The sequence below is a fragment of the Euleptes europaea genome, chromosome 6 (genome assembly GCF_029931775.1).
Source record: "Euleptes europaea isolate rEulEur1 chromosome 6, rEulEur1.hap1, whole genome shotgun sequence".
NCBI lineage: Eukaryota > Metazoa > Chordata > Lepidosauria > Squamata > Sphaerodactylidae > Euleptes > Euleptes europaea.
Genome location: NC_079317.1, coordinates 59,299,606 through 59,324,934, shown reverse-complemented (window position 1 = coordinate 59,324,934; position 25,329 = coordinate 59,299,606). Strand labels below are relative to the sequence as shown.

Genomic DNA, 25,329 nt, shown 5'->3' with positions numbered 1-25,329 from the left:
TTCCCACTCTTTCACAATATGATTCATATTTGTCTATCTCTTTTTAGCTGTAGGTGAAGTATTTTTTTTGTAGCCCCCTTGGCTGATTCTAATATCTGTAGTGTATCCGATGCTGGCTCAATTTATTTGGTTGTTAGTGATTTTGATTTTATTGTGAGATACCTCGTAAACTCTGAAGAGGTAGGATAGAGATGTAATATGTAATGAAACGTTTAGCAGCCTGGACTCTGCAAGGTTTATTTTTAATTAGGTTGCAAGGAGCTGAGCCATCTTTCATATTGCTTTGTGATGTCTATCAAACCCCAGTTTCTGAACTTCTTACGTTAATTACCAATCATATAATATCAGAGACTGCAATGAAGGTAAAACTGAACAAAACAAAGAGAGGGGGAAGTGGATAGAGAAAAGCTGGAGACAGGCAAAAGTAGGCGAGAAGGCGATCAGGTTTAAAGTCAGATGATTATGACTTAAAGAGGAAGAGATGACAATTCTGAGGAAACAAACCACTGGAGGCAGGGGCAGTATGGGCTGACACCCTTGTGGAAACGGTGTGTGTAAAAAAAAAAAAAAAGGAATTGTATTTTCTTATGCTTCTGTTTTCCTCAAAAGGCTTCTTCGTTTGGCAAGAAGGCTGCAATGCAGTGCTGAGATTAGCAGTCACCATGTTTCACCCAAGAGAAGAATGTGAGCCCCACTAAAGAAGCCATCATGGGTCCCACACAACTTGCTGCACACAGCCATGGGAAAAAGACAAGTGTATTTGAGATGGAGGAGAAGAAAAGGTTTGCTCTTTTCTATGGCTCAGAGATCCCACCTGAGCACTCAGGTAAGTTCAAGTCCTTGGTTTAACTAGAATGAATATTTTGAGCAGACTAATAAGAGCCAATCTACATGTTATCCAGATTTATTTTTATGTAGATAGTTTTACCTCACTTTCTCTCCAGAGTGGGCTCAAAGAGGCTTTACAACACCATCCTCCCTTCCCCAGTTACATCCTCACAACAACCAGTCTGTAAGGTAGGTTGAGAGAGCAAGCTTCAGTGGCAGAGTAGGGATTTGAACATGAGTCTCCCAGACCCTGATCTGACACTATAGCAAGTACACCAGGCTGATGTAGCTGAAAGTGGCAGAATTCCGGACTGTAATACTTCAGATTGAAGGTGGGGTATTTTTGAATCCTTCCCCACATTACAAAAAACACCACCTTGCATGTGGTAAACCACAGGGAGAAAAGCTTTAGAATCAAGCAGAGCTTCCTGACTAAACATGTGTTACATCTGTGGATTTGAGAAAGGGAGGGGAAGATAGATGAATGGAAAGGGGTGGAACCAGTTGTGGGTACTGGAGACACATTACAATTGATGGTTTTTCAAAAAATTTGAAAGTGGTTTGATAGAGGGATTTGTGTCATCTGCCTTTTGCCTCTGGTAAATAGCTTTTGCAGGCTTTTGCACTGTTTTTGAAAAGCCTGCAAATGTTATTTGATGTGAGACAGCAGTGGGACAAAAGGGCTGTGTTACAAAGCAAGAGAAGACCGGCTTCTCCCACATCACTTTTAAATGTAATAAAAACTATACCAGATGGATAGCAGCAAAACAACAAAGATCCTTTTCATCCTTTCACGTCTGTTATGCCATATGTTTTCATGGAGTAGAGCCTACTTTATCAAATGCGTGAAGATGCAGCTAAGGATACGCTTAATGAAACTGGTGGAGGGGATTTGAGCCCCCAAAGTTCATGCTATAATAAATTTATTGGTCTTCAATGTGCTACAAGACTGTCTTTTTTTATTAATAAAGAACTAATGTTAGACTCCCATAGAGAAAAAACAATGCTGCCCTCTAGTGACTGAATGAGAGAGAATAAAAGAATCTTTACATGACAGCAAGTCTCCCAATTTTAAAAAGTAGCTACTCCTTCACCTGCATATCTTTTTGCTTAATTTTTGATAGAACACTCCAGGGAACTTCCAGGTTCTTTCAGAGCTGAATGTAAATGGTCAGCAGGGCAGGTAGTACTTTCTGCATGATCTCAGATGTATAAGAAGGGGGGGTTGCTTGTCTGACTTCCTTTTTCTGTCAAAATCTCCCTAACACACTAGTTTTGTATGTGAAGAGATGTTTTAACAAGACTTGGGAAGGATTGTAACCTGTGATCATCCATATTCTTTAGAGGCGGTAGAATTCTTGCTAACGTTCTTGTTGTACAGAGGGCCCACCTGAACCCCTTGAAAGGATCTTTTTCAGTAAGAGCCCAGTTACCCAGTGACTGGTGTGGCTTATTTTCCCCCCAACAGGTGTCATCATCATTATCCCTTTATTGGCATAAAAACACAATACAGAAGGACACAAAAAGAATGGAAATATTAAAAACTGCCCTTTATAGAACAGTCCCCAACAGGTGTAAATCTAATATGATTTACGTATGGTTTACACTTTTTGTCTGAAGAGCTCAGGGATGCATACTTAGTTTTCCCCTCCATCCTCACAATAACTGTATGAGGTAGACCAGCTGAGAGAGACCGAGTCAACCAGTAATCTTCATGAGTGAATGAGAGTTGAACACGGGTCTACCCCTGCCACAGGATGATGTGATGGCTCCAGGTATAGAAGAAGAGTTGTTTTTTATATGCCAACTTTCTCTGTCACTTAAGGAAGAATCAAACCGCCTTAGAATCACCTTCCCTTCCCCTCCCCACAACAGTCACCCTGTGAGGTAGGTGGGGCTGAGAGAACTGTGAGAGAACTGTGACTAGCCCAAGGTCACCCAGCTGGCTTCATGTGGAGGAGTGGGGAAACCAACCCAGTTCAGCAGATTAGTGTCCGCCGCTCATGTGGAGGAGTGGGGAATCAAACACGGCTCTCCAGATCAGAGTCCACCGCTCCAAACCACTGCTCTTAACCACTACACCACACCAGTTTTAAAAAGCCAGTTTTAAAAGGGTGTTAGACAGATTCATGGTGGATAGTTCCAGCAACAGCTGTAGACCACAATGGCTATGTGGAATCTTCATCTTCGTACTAAGTAATCTTCTGAATAGCAGAGCTGCGGGCAGTATAAGGGGAAGCTTTGGCCGCTGTGCCCTGCCTTGTAGGTCTTCCTGGCCACGTGGCTGGTCACTGTGTGGATGCTATACTGTATGGACCATTTGGTGTTATCCAGCATGGCTGCTCTTACGTAATGTAAGAATTGGCTCTCATCAGTGGCGGACTGGGTCTAAAAATATTGGTTGCCAGGAGACAAAGGGGGCCCACTCACAACTATAACGCTATCATTTAATTTTTATAAGAAATAAATAAAATTTTCAAAAAATTTTCAAAATTTTTTCAAAAAATACAAAAAAGTACAATTTAAATTTTAGTTCCATACAGTAATAGTATTGGAACTTCTATTATATTTTCAAGCTACTAAAAGGTCGTTAACATTTTTAACATATTGTCTAATGTTTTAGGGGCCCCACTTCAACAGGGGCCCACAGGGCCCACTTGCCATCGGGCAAGCTGACACCCTGGCCAGTCCGCCAGTGGCTCTCATGTAATGTTTGAACCAGCTCTTTCTAGATTAGTCCCCTGGTTCTAGAAGTGTGTGAGAAACTCTTGCTAAGTATCTGAAGAACATGATTAGCAGAGGCAGTATCTGTGTCTTCCTGAGGCGCGGTCTGTCGTGTGTCTTGATTAGACCGGGGTATAGTGCTTCCGAGTTATTCCATTTATGTGGAGGGATTTCTCCATGCTTTATAAGAAGCCTTCTTAGCCTCCTTTTAAAAAATCCTTTCCCCCTTGTGCTCTTCTCTCTGTTTATAGAAAACCCTCCCCTGAAAAGGAAGAAGGGGCCTGCCCCCAAGATGCTCGGAAATGAGGTGTGCAGCGTCTGTGGGGACAAGGCCTCCGGCTTCCACTACAACGTACTGAGCTGCGAGGGTTGCAAGGGTTTTTTCCGCCGCAGTGTCATCAAGGGTGCCCAGTATGTCTGCAAGAATGGCGGCCGGTGTGAGATGGACATGTACATGCGCCGAAAGTGCCAGGAATGCCGGCTGCGCAAGTGCCAAGAGGCAGGCATGCGGGAACAATGTAGGTAACAAGAACAGTGGTTACCCAAAGCAACATGGAAGAGAGAGAATATACTGGGATCATGCCGCTCTGAGGGCTTCTTAATGCGATATTATGCCTTATACGTAGACCTGCCACAAACTGAAGTAATGGTTTTAAACATCAGACAATATGCATAATGCAAACTATTTAATTTCAAATGTTATTCTGGTTGCAATATATGAATTTTCACTGAATTGAGAATATTTAGGAATTAAATCTCATGTTATGCAGACCATCAGACCATCACTGGAAGCTATGAGGGGGGAAGGCTTTATGGCAGACATAATAGCTTCAGCGTTGTAAAAGCCTTTAGGAGGCTGTGCAGAAACATTTTGAAAAGCTTTCTCTGCTGCCATGAGATCTTGAAATTTGCACTTTTAAAAAACAGAGATCACAGAGAGGACACTGGCCTTTGCAAAATGTCGTTTATGCCTGATTAATGAAAAATAAACAGCCTGCTTGTGTAGGAGCCGTGTGAAGAAGGGGCGAGTGTTACCAATGCAGATGGGTGTGTAGAACACAAGAAGTGGTGATGGATGCTGCTTCCGTACTGCAAAGGCAATTCCATGCTGGCCATAATTAGACAAGGAATAGAGAATAAAACTGCTGCTATCATACTGTCCTTGTACAAATCTGTGGCGAGACCACACTTGGAATACTGTGTACAGTTCTGGTTATCACATCTAAAAAGATATTGCAGAGCTTGAGAAGGTGCAGAAAAAGAGCAACCAAAATGATCAGGGGACTAGAGCAGCTGCCCTATGATGCGGTTAAAATGCTTAGGGCTGTTTAGCTTGGAAAAAAGGCAGTTAAGGGGAGACATGACAGAGGTCTATAAAATTATGCTTGGCATGGAGAGAGTGGACAGGGAGAAGCTTTTCTCCCTTTCTCACAATACCAGAACGTGGGGTCATCTGCTGAAGCTGGAGGGTGAGAGATTCAAAACAGATAAAAGGAAGTATTTCTTCACACAATGCATAGTTAACTTGTGGAACTCCCTGCCCCAGGATGTAGTGATGGCTGCCAACTTGGAAGGCTTTAAGAGGAGAGTGGACATGTTCATGGAAGAGAGGGGGTATTCATGGCTACTAGTCATGATGCGTACCTATTCTCTCCAGGATCAGAGGAGCATGCCCATTATATTAGGTGCTGCGAATCACAGGCAGGATGCTGCTGCAGTCGTCTTGTTTGTGGGCTTCCTAGAGGCACCTGGTTGGCCACTATGTGAACAGACTGCTGGACTTGATGGACCTTGGTCTGATCCAGCAGGGCCTTTCTTATGTTCTTAAGTTAGGAAAGTGTCTTAAAGGTTTCCCCTGTTTCATGTTTGTACCTTTTCTGTTGTGTGTCTATTCCCTCACTGCTCCCTGTTCTGTCCCCAACTTTCAGGTGTTCTTTCTGAAGAGCAGATCCAGCTGAAGAAACTTAAGAAGCAGGAGGATGATCAGGCTAGAACGGTAGTTGTGCGGCAGAATCCGCTGTCGCCTCCCAGCAACCCTCCCAAAATGACACCTCAGCAGCTTAACATGATAGAAAAGCTTGTGGCAGCTCAGCAGCAGTGCAACCAGCGCTCCTTCACAGACAGACTCAAAGTGACGGTAAAGGCACATTTTAGGGTGGTTCTAAACTAGAAGGGGAAAACAAACGCCACACGATCTCAAGGATCTGGGTTGGAGTCTCTTTGTAAGCATCTGGGCAGGGTCATGGAGAAGTGGCCACCACCCAGCCTGTTACTCCCTTCCACACTTACAGGCCCTACTGTGGCTTCCAAGAGAATAAGGGCCAAACTGGTAGAGCCTGAGAGGGGTCTTGGCTGCACCTCACAATAGCTGGAGTCGGAGGTGTGACCCTCAGAGCAGGGCCAGTGGAAGCTTCCTATTGCTGGTTTGGGAAGCAGCAGAGTTTACCACAGTTCAAAGTGCCAAAAGGCCATGTTGAAGCATCATGGCCTTTGGGCTGTGGGATGCTGGCTGATGATTGCTGGACAAGGAGAACTGTGGTAGTTGTTTGCATCAGTTTTATTTGTTTGAAAGCTCAGGGCAACAAGGCTGTGGAGGAACTGAGACATTTCACTGGTTAGATTTGTTTTTCTTTCTAACTTACATCGACTTCTTTCTGTGCCCCTGCCCCATTTGCTTTCCCTTCCAACTGCAGCCGTGGCCTCAGATTTCAGATCCCCATAATCGTGAAGCACGACAACAGCGCTTTGCTCATTTTACAGAACTTGCAATAATCTCTGTTCAGGAGATTGTGGACTTTGCTAAGCAGTTGCCAGGTTTTCTGGAGCTCACCAGAGAAGATCAGATAGCTCTTCTAAAGATGTCTACAATAGAGGTAAGAACTGGATTTTGTCAGAAGGATCGACAGCCAAGAGTTGAGTGCCAACTTGGCAAGTGCTGAAAGGCAGGCATGCAAGAACGATTGTGCCTTTAGCAACTCCTTTTTCGGGAAATCTTGCCAGCCATGAACTCGCTTCACTGGTGGATTACCTAGCTATGAGATCCTATCTAGCATCTCTCTAAGTTTATAAAATCAGCTTTCCTGATGTTTAGGGTACTTGTTTGGTTATGGTCACCTTGTGCTTTCCATAAGAGCAAGAATTCCAGCATTATGGGATTGCTTTCCCTCAAAGTTCCCACTGCTTTCATCTCACCCACTAAGGTTAATAAGGATTGAGTTAATAAGGAGGGCTGATACACTCATTTCTTCCACCATCTTCTGAAAGAGGAACTTGTCAGCAAGAGACATCAGAAATGTATTGGGCTTAGCAAAGTTAGTCTCCCAACCAATATCAGGGCAATTGAAATCTCCTGTTATTACTAATTATTGCTTCCTTGAAAAAGGTTTGTTTCAGGAAAACATTGCCCTTTAGTTCGGAGGTCTGTAATAAACTCCAGCCCCAATCATGTTTTTCTTTCTTTCTCTATTTATTTTTGCTCTGATGCTCTCCACAGGGCTATGAAGTTCACTTTCTTGGAGTTCTGCACATGTACACATTTTTGGTATATAATATTACTTCCCTCTTATTCTATTATTTTTGGACTTATTCTATTACTTTCAGTTGTTCCATTCCAATCACAGCAGCCATCCCATCAGCTCTGTGATACCTATTAAGTTATATTTACCTCCCTGTAGTATGAATTCAAGCTTACCTTGTTTATTTCCTGTACCATGGGCTTTAGTGTAGAGACATCAAAAGCCATGGGCATGTCTTTCCTGCTACTTGGTATGTGTCACGCCGCTCCTGGGCTTCTGGGACCCCCGGGGTCTCTGCCTGGACCAAGGGTGGGGGCGGAGGAGCCTCCTCGGCCTCAGACCAGTCCGAGGGGGAGTCAGAGCTTTCTCCCCTCTCAGACGTTGCCAGGTTGTCGGCTCCCTCTCTCGCAGCCTCCTCACAACCTCCGTTTGGCTTCCTCCCCGGCCGCGGCTCCCCTCTCGCCTTATCACCTTTTCCAGCCAGAGAGGCCCCGCCCCTTTTCCCCACACCCCCGTCCCGCCCCCGTGCTCCCCCCCCAGCCGGGCGTTGCCGGCGTCTTGCGGCGATCGGCTTCAGCTGCGCCGGCCGCTCTCCCCTGCCCCAGCCGCGCCCGCCCGCTCAACAGCTGAGGGGGGCGGAGTCTGTGCGGCCGCGTCATTCTGGCCGCGCCGGGCCTCGGGATTTGCGGCGCCGCCGCTCCGCTCCTGGGTTGCTGGGCCCCATCTGATCGGCTACCTGGGGGAGAGAGAAGGAGCAGCGTTGGCTTCCCCCGGTTCTCTGGGGGGGGGCTGGGCGACTGGCTGTACCCCCTCCGCTTCTCCAGCGGGTAAGCCTGGGCCCAGGGCTGTGGGTCCGGGAGAGCTGTCGGCCCGGGAGCCGGCCAGCTGGCCCGTCCCGGGACAGTATGTGTGTGATGATGGTGATTAGACACCCATGGAACTCCCCTAGTTCCTCCTGTAGCACCTAAGTCCCTATCTTTAGTATTTACCCTTGTACTTTCCATTGCAGGTGTATTGCAGAAAACAGGATTTGACTACTTGGCTGCTCATTTACTTTCTTACCTTGTATGGGAGACTGTTCTGGGTAGTTCTGGAGTTCTGACTTGTCCAGTTCAAATCCTGGTCCCTTGTGTTCTAGGGCAACAGAGGTTAAGGACTGAAACTTAGGTGACTACTGTGGTAGAATGCATGAAGCACTTCCTCACTGCATGGTACAGCTCTTGCTGATGGTGCGGGTAACAATCTGTGAGTGCAGGAATCTAGTCTGCTGATTTCATAGTGAAGACCTTCTTCCTTTTGTTTAATGTTTAAGGTGATGCTGTTGGAGACATCTCGGCGCTACAATCCAGAAACAGAAAGCATCACCTTTTTGAAGGATCTGAATTATAATCGGGATGACTTTGCCAAAGCAGGTGACCTAACCTCAATGTAGACCATCAGTCTTCATATGTGGGATTTCCTTTGAGCCTCAATCTGTTACATGGGTTCCATTCTTCTTCTTCTTTTACTACCTATGCAGATTTTTGTACCTCTCCCAACTTTCTTCTCATCTCTCTGTGACCCATCTTTGTTTTTCTCCTTGTCTTAATTTTTTTTATAAAACTAAAAGTCAAAGAGGTGCTTGAGTCCCTCATGCTGTCCACCTTACGTTGGCCTGTGACCTAGCGGTGGTGTCTCAGCCAGCAGTTGAAGACGAGTGGTTCAGACTGTCGTGCAAATATTTGTTCTTCACTGCGGGCCAGTATTCAGGGCAGCTTATTTTCTTTACTGAAACATAGAATGCAGAGTCTATGCCAATAGAAATCAAACTTTGTTCTCATGATAAATTAAGGAGAAAGGGTGTATGTCAGTGGTGGAGCATCTGGTTTGCATGCAGAAGGCTCCAGTCTCAACCCTTGGTATCTCCAGTGAAAAGAGTCAGGTAGTAGGGGATGTAGAGGACTTCAGCCTGAGACCCTGGAGCACCACTGCCAGTCTGGGTGGACAATAGTGACCTTGACAGACCAAAGATCTGATGCAGTATAAGTCAGCTTAATTTGTTCAAGGAAATATTCCCATTTTTCGTAAGCTTATTCATTTTGCAGGTTTTACCCAGAATCTGAATTTTAATAGTTGGTAACATTTTTTGATGAGATGATTGGGAAATGCCAATTATTATGTATTAGTATTATTATGTATTAGTAGCACAGGGTGGCGCAGAGTGGTAAGCTGCAGTACTGCAGTCAAAAGCTCTGCTCACTACCTGAGTTCGATCCTGATGGAAGTCGGGTTCAGATAGCCGGCTCAAGGTTGACTCAGCCTTCCATCCTTCTGAGGTTGGTAAAATGAGTACCCAGCTTGCTGGGGGTAAAGGGAAGATGACTGGGGAAGGCACTGGCAAACCACCCCGTAAACATAGTCTGCCTAGGAAACATCGGGATGTGACGTCACCCCATGGGTCAGGAATGACCCGGTGCTTGCACAGGGGACTACCTTTACCTTTACCTAGGCATACATGACTGCAGTGGTGGTGGCCGGGGGAGGGGGTCATGAAGAAAGAACCAGTCACTAATGCAGCCTTAGAAACTGCAACACTGTAATCTTTCTCTGCTTGTATATTTTCAAACATACTTTTAAACCACAAATTAGAAAAAAACCTGTTGTTTTCAAAATGAAATCAGAATGTTAACAGATTCTTTTCAAACATGCAGACCGCAAAACTATCCAACTCATTTTCTTTCCTGTAGTTGATTACTTCTTTTCCCTTTAATGTAAGTTCTGGTCCCCAATTTCCCGGGCTATGTAACCTACTGTGAAGAGAGAGCTTTGAAAAAACAGTACTGTTGATGCCCTAATAATGGAATTTAACCACCTTACTTGCAGCATTATCTTAGAGTGACGATTCCCTTTGTATTCATTGTGTCCTGCTTTTAGGATTTCAAAATTATTTTTGAGGGTTATGATTTCCTTAATTCTGGAGGATTTTTAGGACTAAAGTGCCTTAATCGATGTCTCAGATAGAATACTTTTGTTTTATGTAAATAGTTAACATGCCCATGTGCCAATTATTATAGATCCAGATGTTTGTGGAGAGGAGGTTTTACGTCTGTGGTTTGGATCTGTGAATGGAGTGAGTTCACAGACGTAATACACCCGTTCCCCCAGCAGCCCACTACGCACACCTAAGCTGTTGCTGAAGGCCAGAGGACCCTCTAGAATAGTGGTTCCCAAAGTGGGCAGTACCACCCCCTGGGGGTGGGGGTGGGATTACATTGGGGGGCACTAAGAGTCAAGGGGGCAGCAGGGGGGCACTAGAGGTGGGCCCCTTCAACTGTGTTTGATAGGGTAGGGAGCGCTGGGGTTGAGTTTGTGGAACCAAGGGGGCAGTGGCCCAAAAAGTTTGGGAACCACTGCTCTAGAACAATATGACATATGGCGTGGTGGTAGGGGGCTGCTACTGTAGAAGAAATATTTTAAATTTATTCCCCTCTTCAGCCCGGTACAAGTGGTACAAATTCCATGAATGAAACAAAAGCCATGCATGAAAGGAAACCCCATAGAAGGGTAGAGGTTGTCAATTTGGCTGTCCTTAACTTCCTGCTGCAACCTCCACTATCATGTAGCATATTGTTGAAGGGGCTGCTCCTAGACTCTTAACATCAGCTTATCATGGGGGGCTGCAAGGGGCAGCTGGGAAAGTTAGTAAAAATCATTTCCTTGACCTCACTTCATTTGTAGAAGCCTTGGATTCAACTCTATGCTTCTAATTGGGATCAGTGTGTCCCATGGAGTGTTTATTGAGCGCACCATGGTGGGAATATAATTTAGGAGTATAATGGAGTGACTTTTTGCCCATATATTTCTGTCTAATTCAGGACAAGAACTCAGCTGGTTTCCAAATACCCTCAGTCAGCTTTTCTGCAATATGAATAAGCAGTATTGATTGTTAACCACCAGCTCTTTATCTTTTTCTTCCAGGCCTGCAGTTTGAGTTCATTAACCCCATCTTTGAATTTTCAAAAGGAATGAATGAACTACAGCTCAATGATGCCGAATATGCACTTTTAATTGCTATCAGCATTTTCTCTGCAGGTAATAAGCCTGGAAGGGTATAGAAAATACTAGCATTGATTAAAAAGGTAGAAATGATGGTTGACCCCTTTTATCAAATACCCATATGGGAGAGGATGGGGTCCTGATGCTAGTACTGAAGGATGATTTGTGCTGCGGGTATGATTTCATTTTCCTGAGTGGCAGCCTTTGTAATGTGCCAAAAATCAAATGCAAGTCTGAAATAGTGTAAACATCCCCAGTCTTCAAAAGTAGAATAAATGGAAGAAACCCACAATAAAAACAGAATGAAAGCAAAATCATTAGTGCCTAGTGAAAGTTTCTGTGAAAGTGGCCTTGTTTTGGCCAAGTAGTGTACAATGCAAAGGGATCCATGCATTTGCAAACTGCAGACCTTGCTCTCCCATTTGCTCGCAGCATTTCATAGTCACCTTTATGAAGGGGGAAAAAGTATGTAAACAACTGAGAAATTGGACACCCCTGCTGAAGTCCCTAATACAAAGGAAGATAATATGAAAGCTGCCCTTTTCCTCAGTTACCCCATAGAATCGTTGCTTAATGGCTCTGGAGGGAGGGTTTCTGCTTTGTTTCAGTGGCAGAGAGAAAAGTAGTCCAGAGAACGTGCTGTGTGCAGTGATAATGTTCACCTTCTGGGAAATACAGGATTATGATAATGGATTGTTTCTGAGACACCAAGGCCTGAACGTCAGAGGTCTCTGTTTATTTTTCAGCATGTATAGTCTGCCTTTCTTGATAAAAGCTGGGTTGGGAAGGGACGTGGAGTTGTGTGGTTGTCTGGATGCTTTATATAGACAAAGGTATTTGACTGCAAACACTGAGTACAATCCAGCCGTGGTGAACTAATCCCATTGATTTAATAGTAATAGTAGTAGTAGTAATAATAATAATTACATTTATATTATACTGTATCTCAGTTCTTACAACATCCCTGCAAGATAGGCCAGTATTGTTATTACAGATGGGGGCTGTGATTGAGAAAATATGGCTCCCTTAAGGCTACTTTTCTTAAACATAACTTCTGGTTCACAGCCGTGTCTCGTGATTATTGTTTATCCATTTCAAGTTGGTGGGGCTTTTTCTTGGCTTTATTGAGTCTTCCTTGAGAAAATCTTTAATAAACACAGACCAATCACAACAGCTGGAGAAACAGTTTCTTGCAACAGTGTTTATGCTGTAAGTTGTTTCTCAGCTGCAGGATGTATGGGGGAGAGTTGTGGGTCCAGGCTTACGGGGAAGGGATGGCTTTCAAGGTCTGAAGTTTAATAGGAACAGGTTAAGCATTACCAGTCTGCATTCAGCTACCTATAAAGCTTCAATCTGCTTATTGGCAGACCGCCCGAATGTTCAGGACCAGCCCCTAGTGGAAAGGCTGCAGCATACCTACGTAGAGGCCCTACATTCTTACATTTGTATCCACAGACCAACAGTAAGTGTCTAGATTAAGCTTTTGAGTAATCACAATGATACCAGAGATATGGATCTGTGTGTATATGTATTTTCTGATTAAAATACTCCTAAATTATCCAAACAAGTCTGATACATGATTAGCCATGCAGTCTGTTTTCTTTTTTCTTTTTTAATTATCACTATTTCTATATGAAGTAACCTTATCTTGAGTCAGATTGTTGGTGCACTGACAGTCACTTTCAAAGATGATGGGTTTCCCCAGCCTTGTTATTGGAGTATTTTTATCTGGAGATTTCAGTCGTTTATGCATGGGAGTTTTACCTGAGGATCGTTGCTGGCTGGACCCACACTTTCTTTTTGGGAATCTATGCACTAGCAGTCTCCAAGCTCAAATTAGGAAGTATTTGAATCCCTGCCCCTTGAAATGCTGCTTTGTAATTGGCTGTAGTGAGAAAAAAGTCCCTCTCCGAACCCAATAACTGCATAAAAAAGCATTTTAAGAGCATTTAAAGAACAAAAACAAAAAACGGAGCTATTTGTAAGGAACGGTGGGGGGGTGGGGAGAAACCCAAGCCTTGTTTTTAAAAGTCTTTCTTGTGCCCAGAAAGAACTCCAAGGAAGCATTTGCATCCTCACCCCTTGACACGCTGTTTTGTAATTGGCTATAGTTCTTTCTGTGAGAGATGCCAAGCTTCTGTGTCCCACACTTTGCCTTATGCATGGGGATTTCAAGTGGGCTGAGCTTAGGGGAGATGGAACAATTGGGTTAATAGAGGGATGGGAAGTCCTGGGATTTGTGAGGGTGGGCAGCGAGCTCATATCTAATGGACGGAAAACTCATGCATAACTCCAAGGAACAACCGAGACAGACAGGGGATGAACGTGAGTGAAAGTACCCATGCATAAATGGCCTTCAGGAGTTTAACGGGGGGCGGGACGACACCTCCAAGCATATGCCATGTAGCTATGGTTCTCTTCCTCTGTTTAGTGTTTATTCAGTAGGAGACATTGTATAAAACAGAGAAATGATGTAGTTCCTGCCTATAGAGGCAACAGAGAGAAACTGCCATTCTTTTGAAGAGCGCTTGGGGGCAGGAAGAAAGTATGCCTCTGAGGTACTTTAAGCTGCATTATTGCAACAGAGCTTTTCTTACCATTTGCTTCTGTCTCCTATGGACACCAATTCCCTACTCATGCAAGAGGGAAGTTAACAGGACCTTGAAGTTAACAGATAAAAGCTACTGCATATTTTCCTCACAGCTTTGTTCTGTTAAGAGGCAGACATATTTGGGGACTTTGCAATTTAAGTAATGAATTTCTGTCTCCCTTCTGAATATAAGGAATTCCCTTATGGTGAGTTATATCAGTTCTCCTGGCATTGTTAGCAGCACTCTGGGATCTTGGACAGCTTCTTCCCTGCTTCCTGAAATCTTTTCAGCTGGAGATGCTGGAGGATTGAACATACTTCTGCCTTTGAATGGTGGCCCTGATTCTTGGGGGCAAAAAAAGTTTGGAAATGGGCCTGTTGAAGGTGTGAAAACTTGGGCAGGATCTCTAATGTTACAAGTAATTGATTTCATTGTCTTGCCCAGGTTTTGTACTTCATACTATTATGATTTCTCAGTCATTATCCCTGCCTTATTACCCTCAGACCCTTGATTGCTTTCTATGCCATTTACCACCCAAATCTTTTTTTTTCTTTTCAAAACAGAAAATACTAAGATTTCAATGTATTATGCAAAGCTGTGTATGGAAACTGTGGAGATTAACATAATTTATTCTGAGCATAGAACTTCTAGGCACGGGTCATCATTACTGTCTGTGATATTAATGTGGCTGCGAAGAATGAATTATGTGCTTTATAATGTGCTAAAACTACCGTTTTAGCTTTATTATTATGTATCACGGTATATAAAAGACTTTACAATCTTATTCAATCTCAGAATAACTTTCTGAGTGGATCATTACTAGTCCCATTTTGCAGATGATAAACTGATACTTGAGAGGGATGGAAAGATTTAGAGCTGTCTATCTCTAGTACATTTTATGCTTCCCCATTTTGTCCGCACAACAACCCTATGAGGTAAGGTAGGATGAGAGAGAGGAACTAGCCCAAGGATAGCTGGTGAGCTTCATGGTTGAGGGGTGATTTGAATTTGGGTCTCCCAAATCCTAGTCTGGCACACTGACCACTAGACTGCATCGGCTCTTGCTATTGTCTGATATGATTGTCTTTGTTTGTGACTTGCAGGATCATCTAATGTTCCCACGGATGTTAATGAAACTGGTCAGTCTTCGGACCCTAAGTAGCGTCCATTCTGAACAGGTGTTTGCTCTTCGGCTACAAGACAAGAAGTTGCCGCCACTCTTATCAGAGATATGGGATGTCAGTGAGTGACGGCACTCTCCCAGGGCGCTGACCCACTAACCTCATTTTTCACCTTGTGCTAACCGGAAGTCATCCTCTTCTCTCCAAAGTGCTTAAGGCAGTGCTGAAGACTGTCGGGCCAGTGGTTTCTTTTAGACGGCAAATAAGATGGACTGTTTTGGTCTTGCAAAAGTAGGACAAACAACAGAAACACCTCAACATGGTAGAGATGAAGAATCCTCCTCAATAATTCCTCCAGTGCCTTTCCTCTTCCACGCGCTGATACTGTGATGTTAATCTAACCTGTCATCCAGGCACACAAAGAGGCTTCTGAGGGGTTTCAGAGGCGGGCCCCTTGCAGGTCCGCTTTGTGGAAGAACATTAGAGTCCCTCTGGAATGCACTGGCAGTTTACTACAATATATATATATTCTTAATATATTTTGTCATTCAGAAAAATTAATAACAGACTAGACACAGATGAGGATACTTGTGGTATTTCCTCTTCATGAGTCTTCATTTCTTAAAGGGTTGCTGCTTTCTGGGAGGTGGAACCACAAGTGCCATTTTTTGCTGACTTCTTGGAAAGGGGGGGCAGTGGGTTGGGAAGGTTGCTGTACAATAGAGAAAACTGCTCATAATTTTTCCCAATCATTTCCCTCCTGCCCAAAGTGTCTTAACTATCACTGTAATATTTTAGGGCCAGTCACACATACAATTTGAATGTGCTGGGGAGCCATGTTTAATCATAGTTGTCTGCCATGTACAACTGTTTCAAATGTGATGGTGTGCACCATGTGTACACAACATAAACTTGGGCAGTGTGATCCTATGCATAACTGCTCAAAAGTAACTACCTTACTCTCAAGTAACTAGATGTAGGATTGTAGTCTTAATCTGAAACCTTTTAAGTGGAAAGCAATATGTGAAGCTCCAACATTAACCTGGTGTACTTTAATGTGCATCATACGTAAGGAGTATGCACTGAACAGCAGGCTTGCCTACAGCCTTCTGCACTGCATTGTGCTCTGCTATCACATGCTGCCCTGTTCCTGTTTAAGCAAAAACAGTAGTGTGTTGCATCACTGTGTCTTCAGTTTCAGTGAAAGTGGTAATATGATAAATGTGTATGTAAGTCACAAACTTCTACTGGATCCTGTCCAATGCATTTTTGGGTTTTTGCGGGGAGACAGAGAAACTTAACACAAAGGAATGTATTTTGTCTTGGGCCATTTCCACACAGGTTATCTGCCCTGGATTAAATGCTAGTGGGACGCTGGTTTTTCCCCTACTTCCCCATGGCATCTTGGTGCATTTGTGTACCTTCCGGGTGTTTTTCTCTGATCTTTCTTAAACCTGCTTTGCTCTGAAGTTTTGGGAAAGATCGCAGTAAAACCGGGATGGCTCCCATGTGAGTGAGAAAGATCAGATTTTCCCAACAACATGGCAGCCATTTCCCCTGACCATGGATGGTGCTTTTATTTGACTCTGCTCAGCACAAAGGGGAATTTGGGAAATAGCTTACTGAAAGGTAAATCCTTCAAGATACCCATGTGGTTAGTTCCTGGCTCCAGCTGTGTGGACTGGTCCCTGTCAGTCATTAGGACCTGAAGAGGTCAATGTGAGCTGAAACAATCTCCATAACAGGAGGCACAAGTCTTCCCATTCCTCAGTTTTGGAGCTGCCAATGTGTGAATATATGTTGGAATGGAGCTAAATATTGAATTTAGTATTTACAGCCTGACCTACAGACTGAACATCTCAAAATGTGGAACTAAACGTTATATGCAAATCCATGTCACCAAATTTGATAGCTGCTTTTGTTAGAGAAAAGACAGCAGGCCAGGAGAGGGTGATTTGGAACAACTGGTGATGGGCTGCTTAACCCTTTTTTTATCCACCAATTTAAGCCTGTGGCTCCCATCCCTTGCCATTTTTCTCCTCCTGGAGGTTTGCACGGGTAAATATGTAGCATGTGGCATCCTTAGGCTAGGAAAAGCAGCTGAAGGAGGATTGGAAGTATGTGTGTTTGTGGGGGGGGGGGAATGTTGAGCAGTGAAATGGGCGAGCGCTCTGCCCCTCCCCCAGTTCTCTGCTCCAAATTGACCTTTACAAAAACAGCTGTTCTCTTACAAAAGTACTCATTGGGGTTTTGTTATATGCATTTGCATGTAATGTTTAGTTCTTTCAGATCTCTTCAGGAAAGAATAGAACTCGGTTTGGATGTGTGATGCAAGCCTGTTCATTTGTCTGTTAAGAGTATGAAAGGACCTTCATCTATTCAGAGACATCTGTTTGTTTGTGTCCTTTCTTTTCTACCTTGTATATTCCAAATTATCCCTCCGGAATGGCCCTTCGGTCTTTGTACCCATAAATAATTCAGTATTTTCATCCTGATCCTACACAGAGTTACACAAGCCTATGTCCATGATTTCAGTGGGTTGCAGTTGACGTATTTCAGCATAGGATCCAACTGCTTGAGCAATAATTTGCCTGACAAAGTACTCATTGATCTACTGTTTGATACCAGGAATCAAATTTGAGATTTCCTGGTAGTCTGGTTTTATGTGCTTCCCTTATTATTAGGGATTGAAGTAAATGTGCCCTGCTGCAATCATCCTGAGAGTCTGGTCCCACAAATGAATGTGAATGTTGACTATGTAACCAAGTGCCATACCTGTGATGTCGGCCTTGTGTTTGTTTTGCACTTGAGGTTGGTCTTTTTCTACTGGCCTTCATTATGTAAAGCACTTATAACCATTTTTAAAAATCTGTATTTTTATAACTCATTGTAACTGCAACATTCTTGCCATTTAATTCTGTATTTTAACTAATTGTTGGCAAAACGTAATTTTATGCGAAAGAATAAAGGCGAATAATAACTTTTATTGCCTTGAGGGGAAAAAAATCAAAAATAAGTTCTGAGATGACAAATGGGAGCTAATTATATCAAGAATTGAGGAGTCAGGCCTGTGAAGGAAATGAAACAAGTTGGAAAGTGAATTACTACACAGACCCAGGGTATTGTCAGACTCTATAGTTTGTGAGGGACATTATATGATGCCTTGGTTTGCTGTATACGTAAACGGAGGAATTTTTTGGCTATAAATAATATGCCAGATATTACTGTATTTGTGTGTAGTTTTGGGGAACAATCCAAATTAACTCATGTTCATGAGAGTTTGCCATGACTTCAATAGAGTGAAGATTGCGCCTTATTTGGCCACAGGAGCCCATTAGTGAGATCATGTGGAAAATGATGCTCACCATCTTTCTGGGCTACAAGAAGAGGAATCTATAGCCTGTTCAGATTTGTTCCAATTTTGGGCCCCTTGTGGTTTAAGTATCATACTCATTTTAGATCTTCCTATGGCCATTTGAATTTAAATCTTCAAATGGTCCAACACCACCTAGCAAGCTTCCATGAAAGAGTGAAGATTCAAAACTGGGTCTCAGATACTAGTACAACCCTCTAACCACTGTCTCTCTGTAACATTGCAATGAATAAAATGTGTACATCTATATAATTACAGTCATATGGCCACAGCAAAAAATCATTTAAAAATGTTCACAGGGGAATCCATGGTTTCTGGGGGTCTGACCAGAAAAGGGAAAATGGTATGACCTTTCAGGGCACAACTGTGCATACCTTCCAGTCCTCATAGCACAACCTCTTCCTTTGACTATGATCATCCAGGAAACATCATACCAAAGCAGGTTTAGAAGACAATGGAGCAAGCCGGGAGGATACTAGAAGGTGGATGATTGATCCATGATTGCTGAATGAGATCACAAGGATCCTCCAAAACAAATTTGCTCCACTTTGGCCAAATAAGCGGAGCAAATCTTCTATATGGAAACAATCAAAGGCTAACATCTTCCAGGTGCCACTAGAGTTCTTTAATTCTTCAGACTGTTTTAGGAGGAAACTCTGAAGCTTTGGAGACTGTTTAGTGTGTGTCTTAAGTGCCGTCAAGTTGCTTCCTACTCATGGCGACCCTATGAATGAAAGTCCTTCAAAATGTCCTATCTTTGACAGCCTTGCTCAGATCTTGCAAACTGAAGGCTGTGGCTTCCTTTATTGAGTCAATCCATCTCTTGTTGGGTCTTCCTCTTTTCCTGCTGCCCTCAACTTTTCCTAGCATGACTGTCTTTTCCAGTGACTGTTGTCGTCTCATGACGTGACCAAAATACGATAGCCTCAGTATAGTCATTTTAGCTTCTAGGGTCACTTCAGGCTTGATTTGATCTATAACCCACTGATTTGTTTTTTTGGCAGTCAATCCGTAACACTCTCCCCCAACACCACATTTCAAAGGAATCTATTTTCTTCCTATCAGCTTTCTTCACTGTCCAGCTTTTACACCCATACATAGTAATAGGGAATATGATGGCATGAATTAATCTAGTCTTGGTGGCCAGTGACACATCCTTACACTTCAAAATATTTTCTAGCTCCTTCATGGCTGCCCTTCCCATCTCAATCTCCTTCTGATTAGTATAGGAGGGAAATAAAATTTTAGAATCCTTTTTGTTTTGAGATGGCTAGGTGAGTTGTGTGTGTTAGGTACTGTAAAGCAGCTTCTGACTTATGGCAACCCTATGGCCCTGATCTGGGTGGCCCAGGCTAGCCTGATCTCATCAGATCTAAGCAGGGTCAGGCCTGGTTAGTGATTGGATGGGAGCCCACCAAGGAATGCCAGGTTTGTTGTGCAGAGGAAGGCAATGGCAAACGACCTCTGTTAGTCTCTTGCCTTGAAAACCCTATGGAGTTGCCATAAGTTGGCTTCGACTTGACAGCACTGTACACACACATGTATTAATGCCCTCCAAAATGTCTTATCGTTAACAGCCTTACTCAAGTCTTGCAAACTTAGGACCATGGCTTCCTTGATTGAATCAATCTATCTCATGTTAGGTTCTCCTCTTTATTGTCTTTTCCAGTGATTCTGTCTTCTCATAATGTGACCAAAGTACAAAAGCCCCAGTTTAGTCATTTTAGCTTCTAAGGAGAGTTCAGTCTTGATTTAATCTAGAACCCATATACATGTCTTTTTGGCGGTCCACAGTATCCATAAAACTCTCCTCCAATACCACATTTCAAATTAATCAAATTGCTTCTCTTCAGCTTTCTTTGTTAGGTGAGTTAACAGGAAATAACTAATAAAGACAGAACTCAGAAGCCTCTCAGAAAATGGGCAAAGAAGAAATTAAAGGGACAATGCCAGGTACAAATTGTGGCTGAAGGGGATTTTTTCTAATTAAATATATTGTAAGATGTTGCCTATGAAAATGGGAATTATCAGATGTTTCTGAGGAACACAGCATTAAATTAAAAACCAGATGCTACCACCATTTAATCCTTAAAATGACTGTGGAAAAGCAATATTATAGCAGTGCAAAAGGAAAGAAGTATGCAATCAGTTCTAAGGGCAAAACAAGATGCTATTTGTAACACAAGATTGCCGCAGGGACTTGAAGCAGGACAGCAGCTGTGACCTCCCTATTGGAGAAGCACCACAGAGGTCCAATATTGGATCAGTACTAAAGAGGAGGAGGGTCTTCAGCCTCTCTCCTGCCCCCCTTCTTAAATCAAAAGAGCTCAGGGGACACAATTCATCCAACTAGGGGTCTGTACATGTACTGACGGGCTACATGAGGAAGAAAAAAGAGGGGAATAAGACCCAACCTAAAAACAAGCTGGGTACCCGAGGTTGGGTAAAAGGGGAAATATATACATAAATACTGTAAATATAATTTATTGGAAGCGCTATGTAAAGGTTGAAAATATATATATATAAAAAAACATTAAAATAGCACAATAGCATATCCTAAGGTTGACATCTATAACCACAAGCAAACGCATTTCGGCCTATTGGGCCTTCATCAGTGGTTAATTAAAACCCATGTTAGCCTGCACACATTTACAGAAATACATACATACATACATATACATACATATACAAACAGTTCAAACCCAACCAGGCATGTGTATAGATTGTAAAATCTATTGCCAATTACTCAAACATCTGGTCAGATTGGTTCTAGTTGTAATACTGGTTAGTATATGTCTCTCATATACTATGTGTCAGGTATCAACCTAGTGGAGCAGTGTGGGCTACATGAGGATCCATTTTTTTTTATGAAGTTTGTGTATCGTGGTGCTGTGAAATGGCATGTTTTGTGATACGGTCTGTAGACCTGGTTGTATATGAGTTTTGGTGTTGAGTTTTGGGGGAGCCCACATGGTAACCATGAGACTCCAAGAGGGATCCATGCTATGGATCCATGTATTAGTGCTGTGAAGTCACCATGAAGCTGCAGAAGTGTGATTTTTATAGTTCTATCTGTGGCCAAGGGCATGATGAGTTATTTGATTGTGAATTTGTAGTGACCAAAAATTAAAATCCTGAAGTTGTGTGCTTTTGAACCAAGTTTTTGCTCCATGGAGGTGCTGCAAAGCAGCGGATCTGTATTTTTGGTGTTTCAGTCTTTAGCTATGGACATGGTATGCTATTTGATGGTGAATTTGGGGTTACCCAATGCAAAAATCATGAGGATCTGTGCTTTGGAACTATGTTTTTGTTCCATGACAGTGTCACAAAGAGGTAGATCTGTAGTTTTTGTGGTGCAATCTGTGGCTATGGACATCATATGTGATTTGATGGGGAGGTTGGGGTGAACCATCACAAAAATCCTCAGGATCCATTCTTTGGAACCACATTCTTGCTCTGTGGCGGTGCCATGAAGTAGTGAATGCATTATTTTTGTGGTGCGATCTGTGGCCAAGGACATGATAGGTGATTTGATAGTGAATGGGGGTGGTGGTCTAACACAAAAATCCTAAGGATCTATGAGGATCATGCTTTGCAACCACGTTTTTGCACCATGGTGGTACCCTGAAGCTGTGGATGCATGATTTTTCTGGTGCTACCTGTTGACTAAGACACAATCTACAATATGACAGTGGTTTTATTTTGTTTAAATGTAAAAATCATATGAATTAATGAGTATCCATTTAAAATAGAATAAGGTACCCAAAAGGTAAGGAATCAACATGAAATCATGGGCTAATATTGATACAAGCGATTTTGTGAATAATATATTATAAATTTAATACAAACACAAAATTAATATAAACAACTTGTATGTAGCCCTGTATAGACCCATTTTTCCACTATATCTTGATGACTGAATACTGGGAAAGGAATACTTCTGTAGGAGCCTAAGATTATAAAGGCAACTCTGGATGAAATATACATAAACAAATTTTAGACTTTACAATTTACAAATGTCAGCTTACTCAGTCTAAGGATTGCAATTTTCTTATATATTCATGTACTTTCAAAATGGCATAGAATTGTATTAATCGGACCACTGAAGAAGGCTTCACAGCCGAAACATGTATGGTCTGAGCTGCGATATTGTTTGGGTATATTGTTACACTGTTGTAATTTTGTGTTTTAATGTTTATTTGGCATGTTCAGCACAGATATATAGAGACTAGAACAGGGCTACTTACAAGTTGTTTACATTTATATTAAATTTTGTGTTTGTATTAAACTTATTCTATATTATTCACAAAATCACTTGTATCAATATTAGCCCATGATTTCATGCTGATTCCTTACCTTTTGGGTACCTTATTCTAGTTTTACAGGGTTAAGTCCCCCCCTTTTTTGTTGTTGTTGTTGCTGTATCCATTTAAAATAATCTATATCTGACCCAGTCCCAAATAAATCCGTATGCCTAATGGCATAGGGTGGTGGTAGCATCTCATACTCTGGGAGGTGGCAGTTTTTATTTGCAAAGGGCCTTCTGTTTGGGTAATTACTTGATCGCCTTTACTTGTATTGTGACAGTAAGCGGTGCAAGAGTCAGATGCCATTTATGCACGGGAGGTTTTGCCTTGGATTTGCCGCTCTCTAGATGCGCATTTTCCCCATACAGATTCTCAAAACTCAATAATAAGCCCCCATGCGGAGTTCTGAGAAAATTCCGATGGGGAAAAAGTGCATCTAAAGAGCGGCAAATCCAAGGCAAAACCTCCCGTGCATAAATGGCCAGAGGCAGTTTAATTCACAGTGGGTAGCCGTATTAGTCTGTCTGCAGTAGTAGAAAAGAGCAAGAGTCCAGTAGCACCTTAAAGACTAACAAAAATATTTTCTGGTCAGGGTAGGAGCTTTCGTGAGCCACAGCTCACTTCTTCAGATACCTAAAGAAGGGAGCTGTGGCTCACGAAAGCTCCTACCCTGACCAGAAAATATTTTTTGTTAGTCTTTAAGGTGCTACTGGGCTCGTGCTCTTTTCTACAGAGGCAGTTTGTGTCCCAAAACGACTGGCGTCGGTTCGAGCCTTTCCCCTTGGCGAGGCCTGCGCTGGCCGTGGTGCTCAAGGTTCCGCCGGCGACTCCACAGCGCCACTTCGGGGGGGTGGCCGGGGGGTGGCGCACTCCTTTCGCCTTCGCCCGGCGGAACGGTTCGTTCTCGGCCCCCCCCTCCCACTTATTGGTTCGCTCCGCCCTCCTCCGGCTCTCGACGCGGAACTGGCCGGGAAGGTTGGGCGGCTTGGCGGCGCTTGAGTGCGAGGGGGGGGGGAGGAGGAGGAGGAGGAGGAGGAGGAGGATGCGGCCTCCAGTGACAGGTAAGAAGAACAGGCCTCGGGCCAGGCCGCCTGCGCCATATGGGGGAAGACGGCCGGGAGGCGCGGGCTCGTGAGGGGGTGGCGACGCGAACGGGGAGCTGCGCCTGCGTGAGACCCGGGAGACGTGACAGGGGGGCTGCTGCTGAGGTGAGGAAACAGCGGCGCGGGGCTGGGGGGGGGGGGCTCGATTTCCCTCAGGGTTCTGTGTGGTCTTGTTTACTCCTGGAAAGAGGGGGCTGGTGGGGGCGCTGCGTGACGAAGCACGGATGCTTGCGGGGGTGGGGGGAGGATGCATGTGAGTGTTGGGCCTGCAACGGCAGGTGGGAGGATGTCGGAAACCGACGCAGAGCCGTGTTGTTTGTGCGTTTTGCGGTGGGGGGGTGGGGAGCTGCCTGAGGGGCCGTTGGTGGGAGGAGGGGGAGCAGGGCTAATAGGGCCTGGGCGTGAGAGGGCTGCTGCAGGTGCCAGAGGCAGCTCTGGGGCTGTGTTGAGGAGGGCTGCTGAGCGTGTGTGAGATTTGAGTAGCTTGGCCCTGCGCTCCCCCTTCTCTGGGGTGACACCTTTGGGTGGTATCTGAAGGGTGGTATCTGAAGAAGTGCGCTGTGGCTCACGAAAGCTCATACCCTACCAGAAAATATTCGTGTTAGTCTTGAAGGTGCTACTGGACCCTTGCCCTTTCCTACTACTGCAGACAGACTAACAGAAAGTCTGCAGACAGACTTCTACTACTGCAGACAGAAAGCTCACACCCTGCCAGAAAATATTTTTGTTAGTCTTTAAGGTGCTACAGGACTCTTGCCCTTTTCTACTACTGCAGACAGACTAACACGGCTACCCGCTGTGAATTACCTATGCATGTGTAGCGATGCATTCGAGGAGACTGCCCTGTTCACCCCCCACCCTAGCACCCAGCCATCCTTCGGGGCTGAGTAATGTGGATGGACACCTGTTCTCCCTGCACTCACTGGAGAGCCAGTGTGGTGTAGTGGTTAAGAAGAAGAGTTGGTTTTTATGTGCCGACTTTCTCGACCACTTAAGGGAGTCTCAAACCGGCTTACAATCGCCTTCCCTTCCCCACCTCACGACAGACACCCTGTGAGGTAGGTGGGGCTGAGAGAGTGTGACTAGCCCAAGGTCACCCAGCTGGCTTCATGTGTAGGAGTGGGGAAACAAATCCAGATCACCAGATTTGCCTCCACCGCTCATGTGGAGGAGTGGGGAATCAAACCCGGTTCTCCACATCAGACTCCACCACTCCAAACCACTGCTCTTAACCACTACACCATGCTGGCTAGGAGCGGTGGACTCTAATCTGGAGAACCGAGTTTGATTCCCCACTCCTACGCATGAAACCAGCTGGGTGACCTTGGGCTAGTCACAGTTCGCTCAGAGCTCTCTGGGCCCCACCTACCTCCCAAGGTATCAGTTGTGGGGAGAGGAAGGGAAGGAGATTGTAAGCCGGTGTGATTCTCCTTAAAAGGTAGAGAAAGTCAGCATATGAAAACCAACTCTTCTTCTTCTATATGAACACCTGGGCAAGGTCACTGGTGAGAGGAAGAGGCTAAAACGCAGATCCAGAGTTCAGTGCTGCTGTCAGTGGAGATGTTTCTTTATGCTTAGTGGTGTGCTTTATATCATCCCAGAGTCCCTTGGGTCATCTTGCACTCTGCAGAGAAAAAGCAAGAGTTTGGGCATCTGCTATGTCTTGCAGAAGGTGTTGGTGATGCATTTTCTAATTTTCGTTTTCTGACCTCCAGTTTGCTCCACTAAAGAT

General features: G+C 44.0%; 1 protein-coding gene across 1 annotated transcript; it reads left to right on the top strand.

Moving 5' to 3' along the window:
- The first annotated feature begins 681 nt into the window (after positions 1–681).
- On the top strand, positions 682–14,953 carry NR1H3 (nuclear receptor subfamily 1 group H member 3). The gene is made up of 8 exons (XM_056851441.1): positions 682–826; positions 3,804–4,070; positions 5,481–5,689; positions 6,246–6,425; positions 8,380–8,479; positions 11,025–11,138; positions 12,470–12,564; positions 14,797–14,953. Exons 1-8 carry the CDS (start codon positions 709–711, stop codon positions 14,941–14,943), a joined length of 1,230 nt encoding a protein of 409 aa, XP_056707419.1. The 5' UTR covers positions 682–708; the 3' UTR covers positions 14,944–14,953.
- Positions 14,954–25,329: the final 10,376 nt, after the last annotated feature.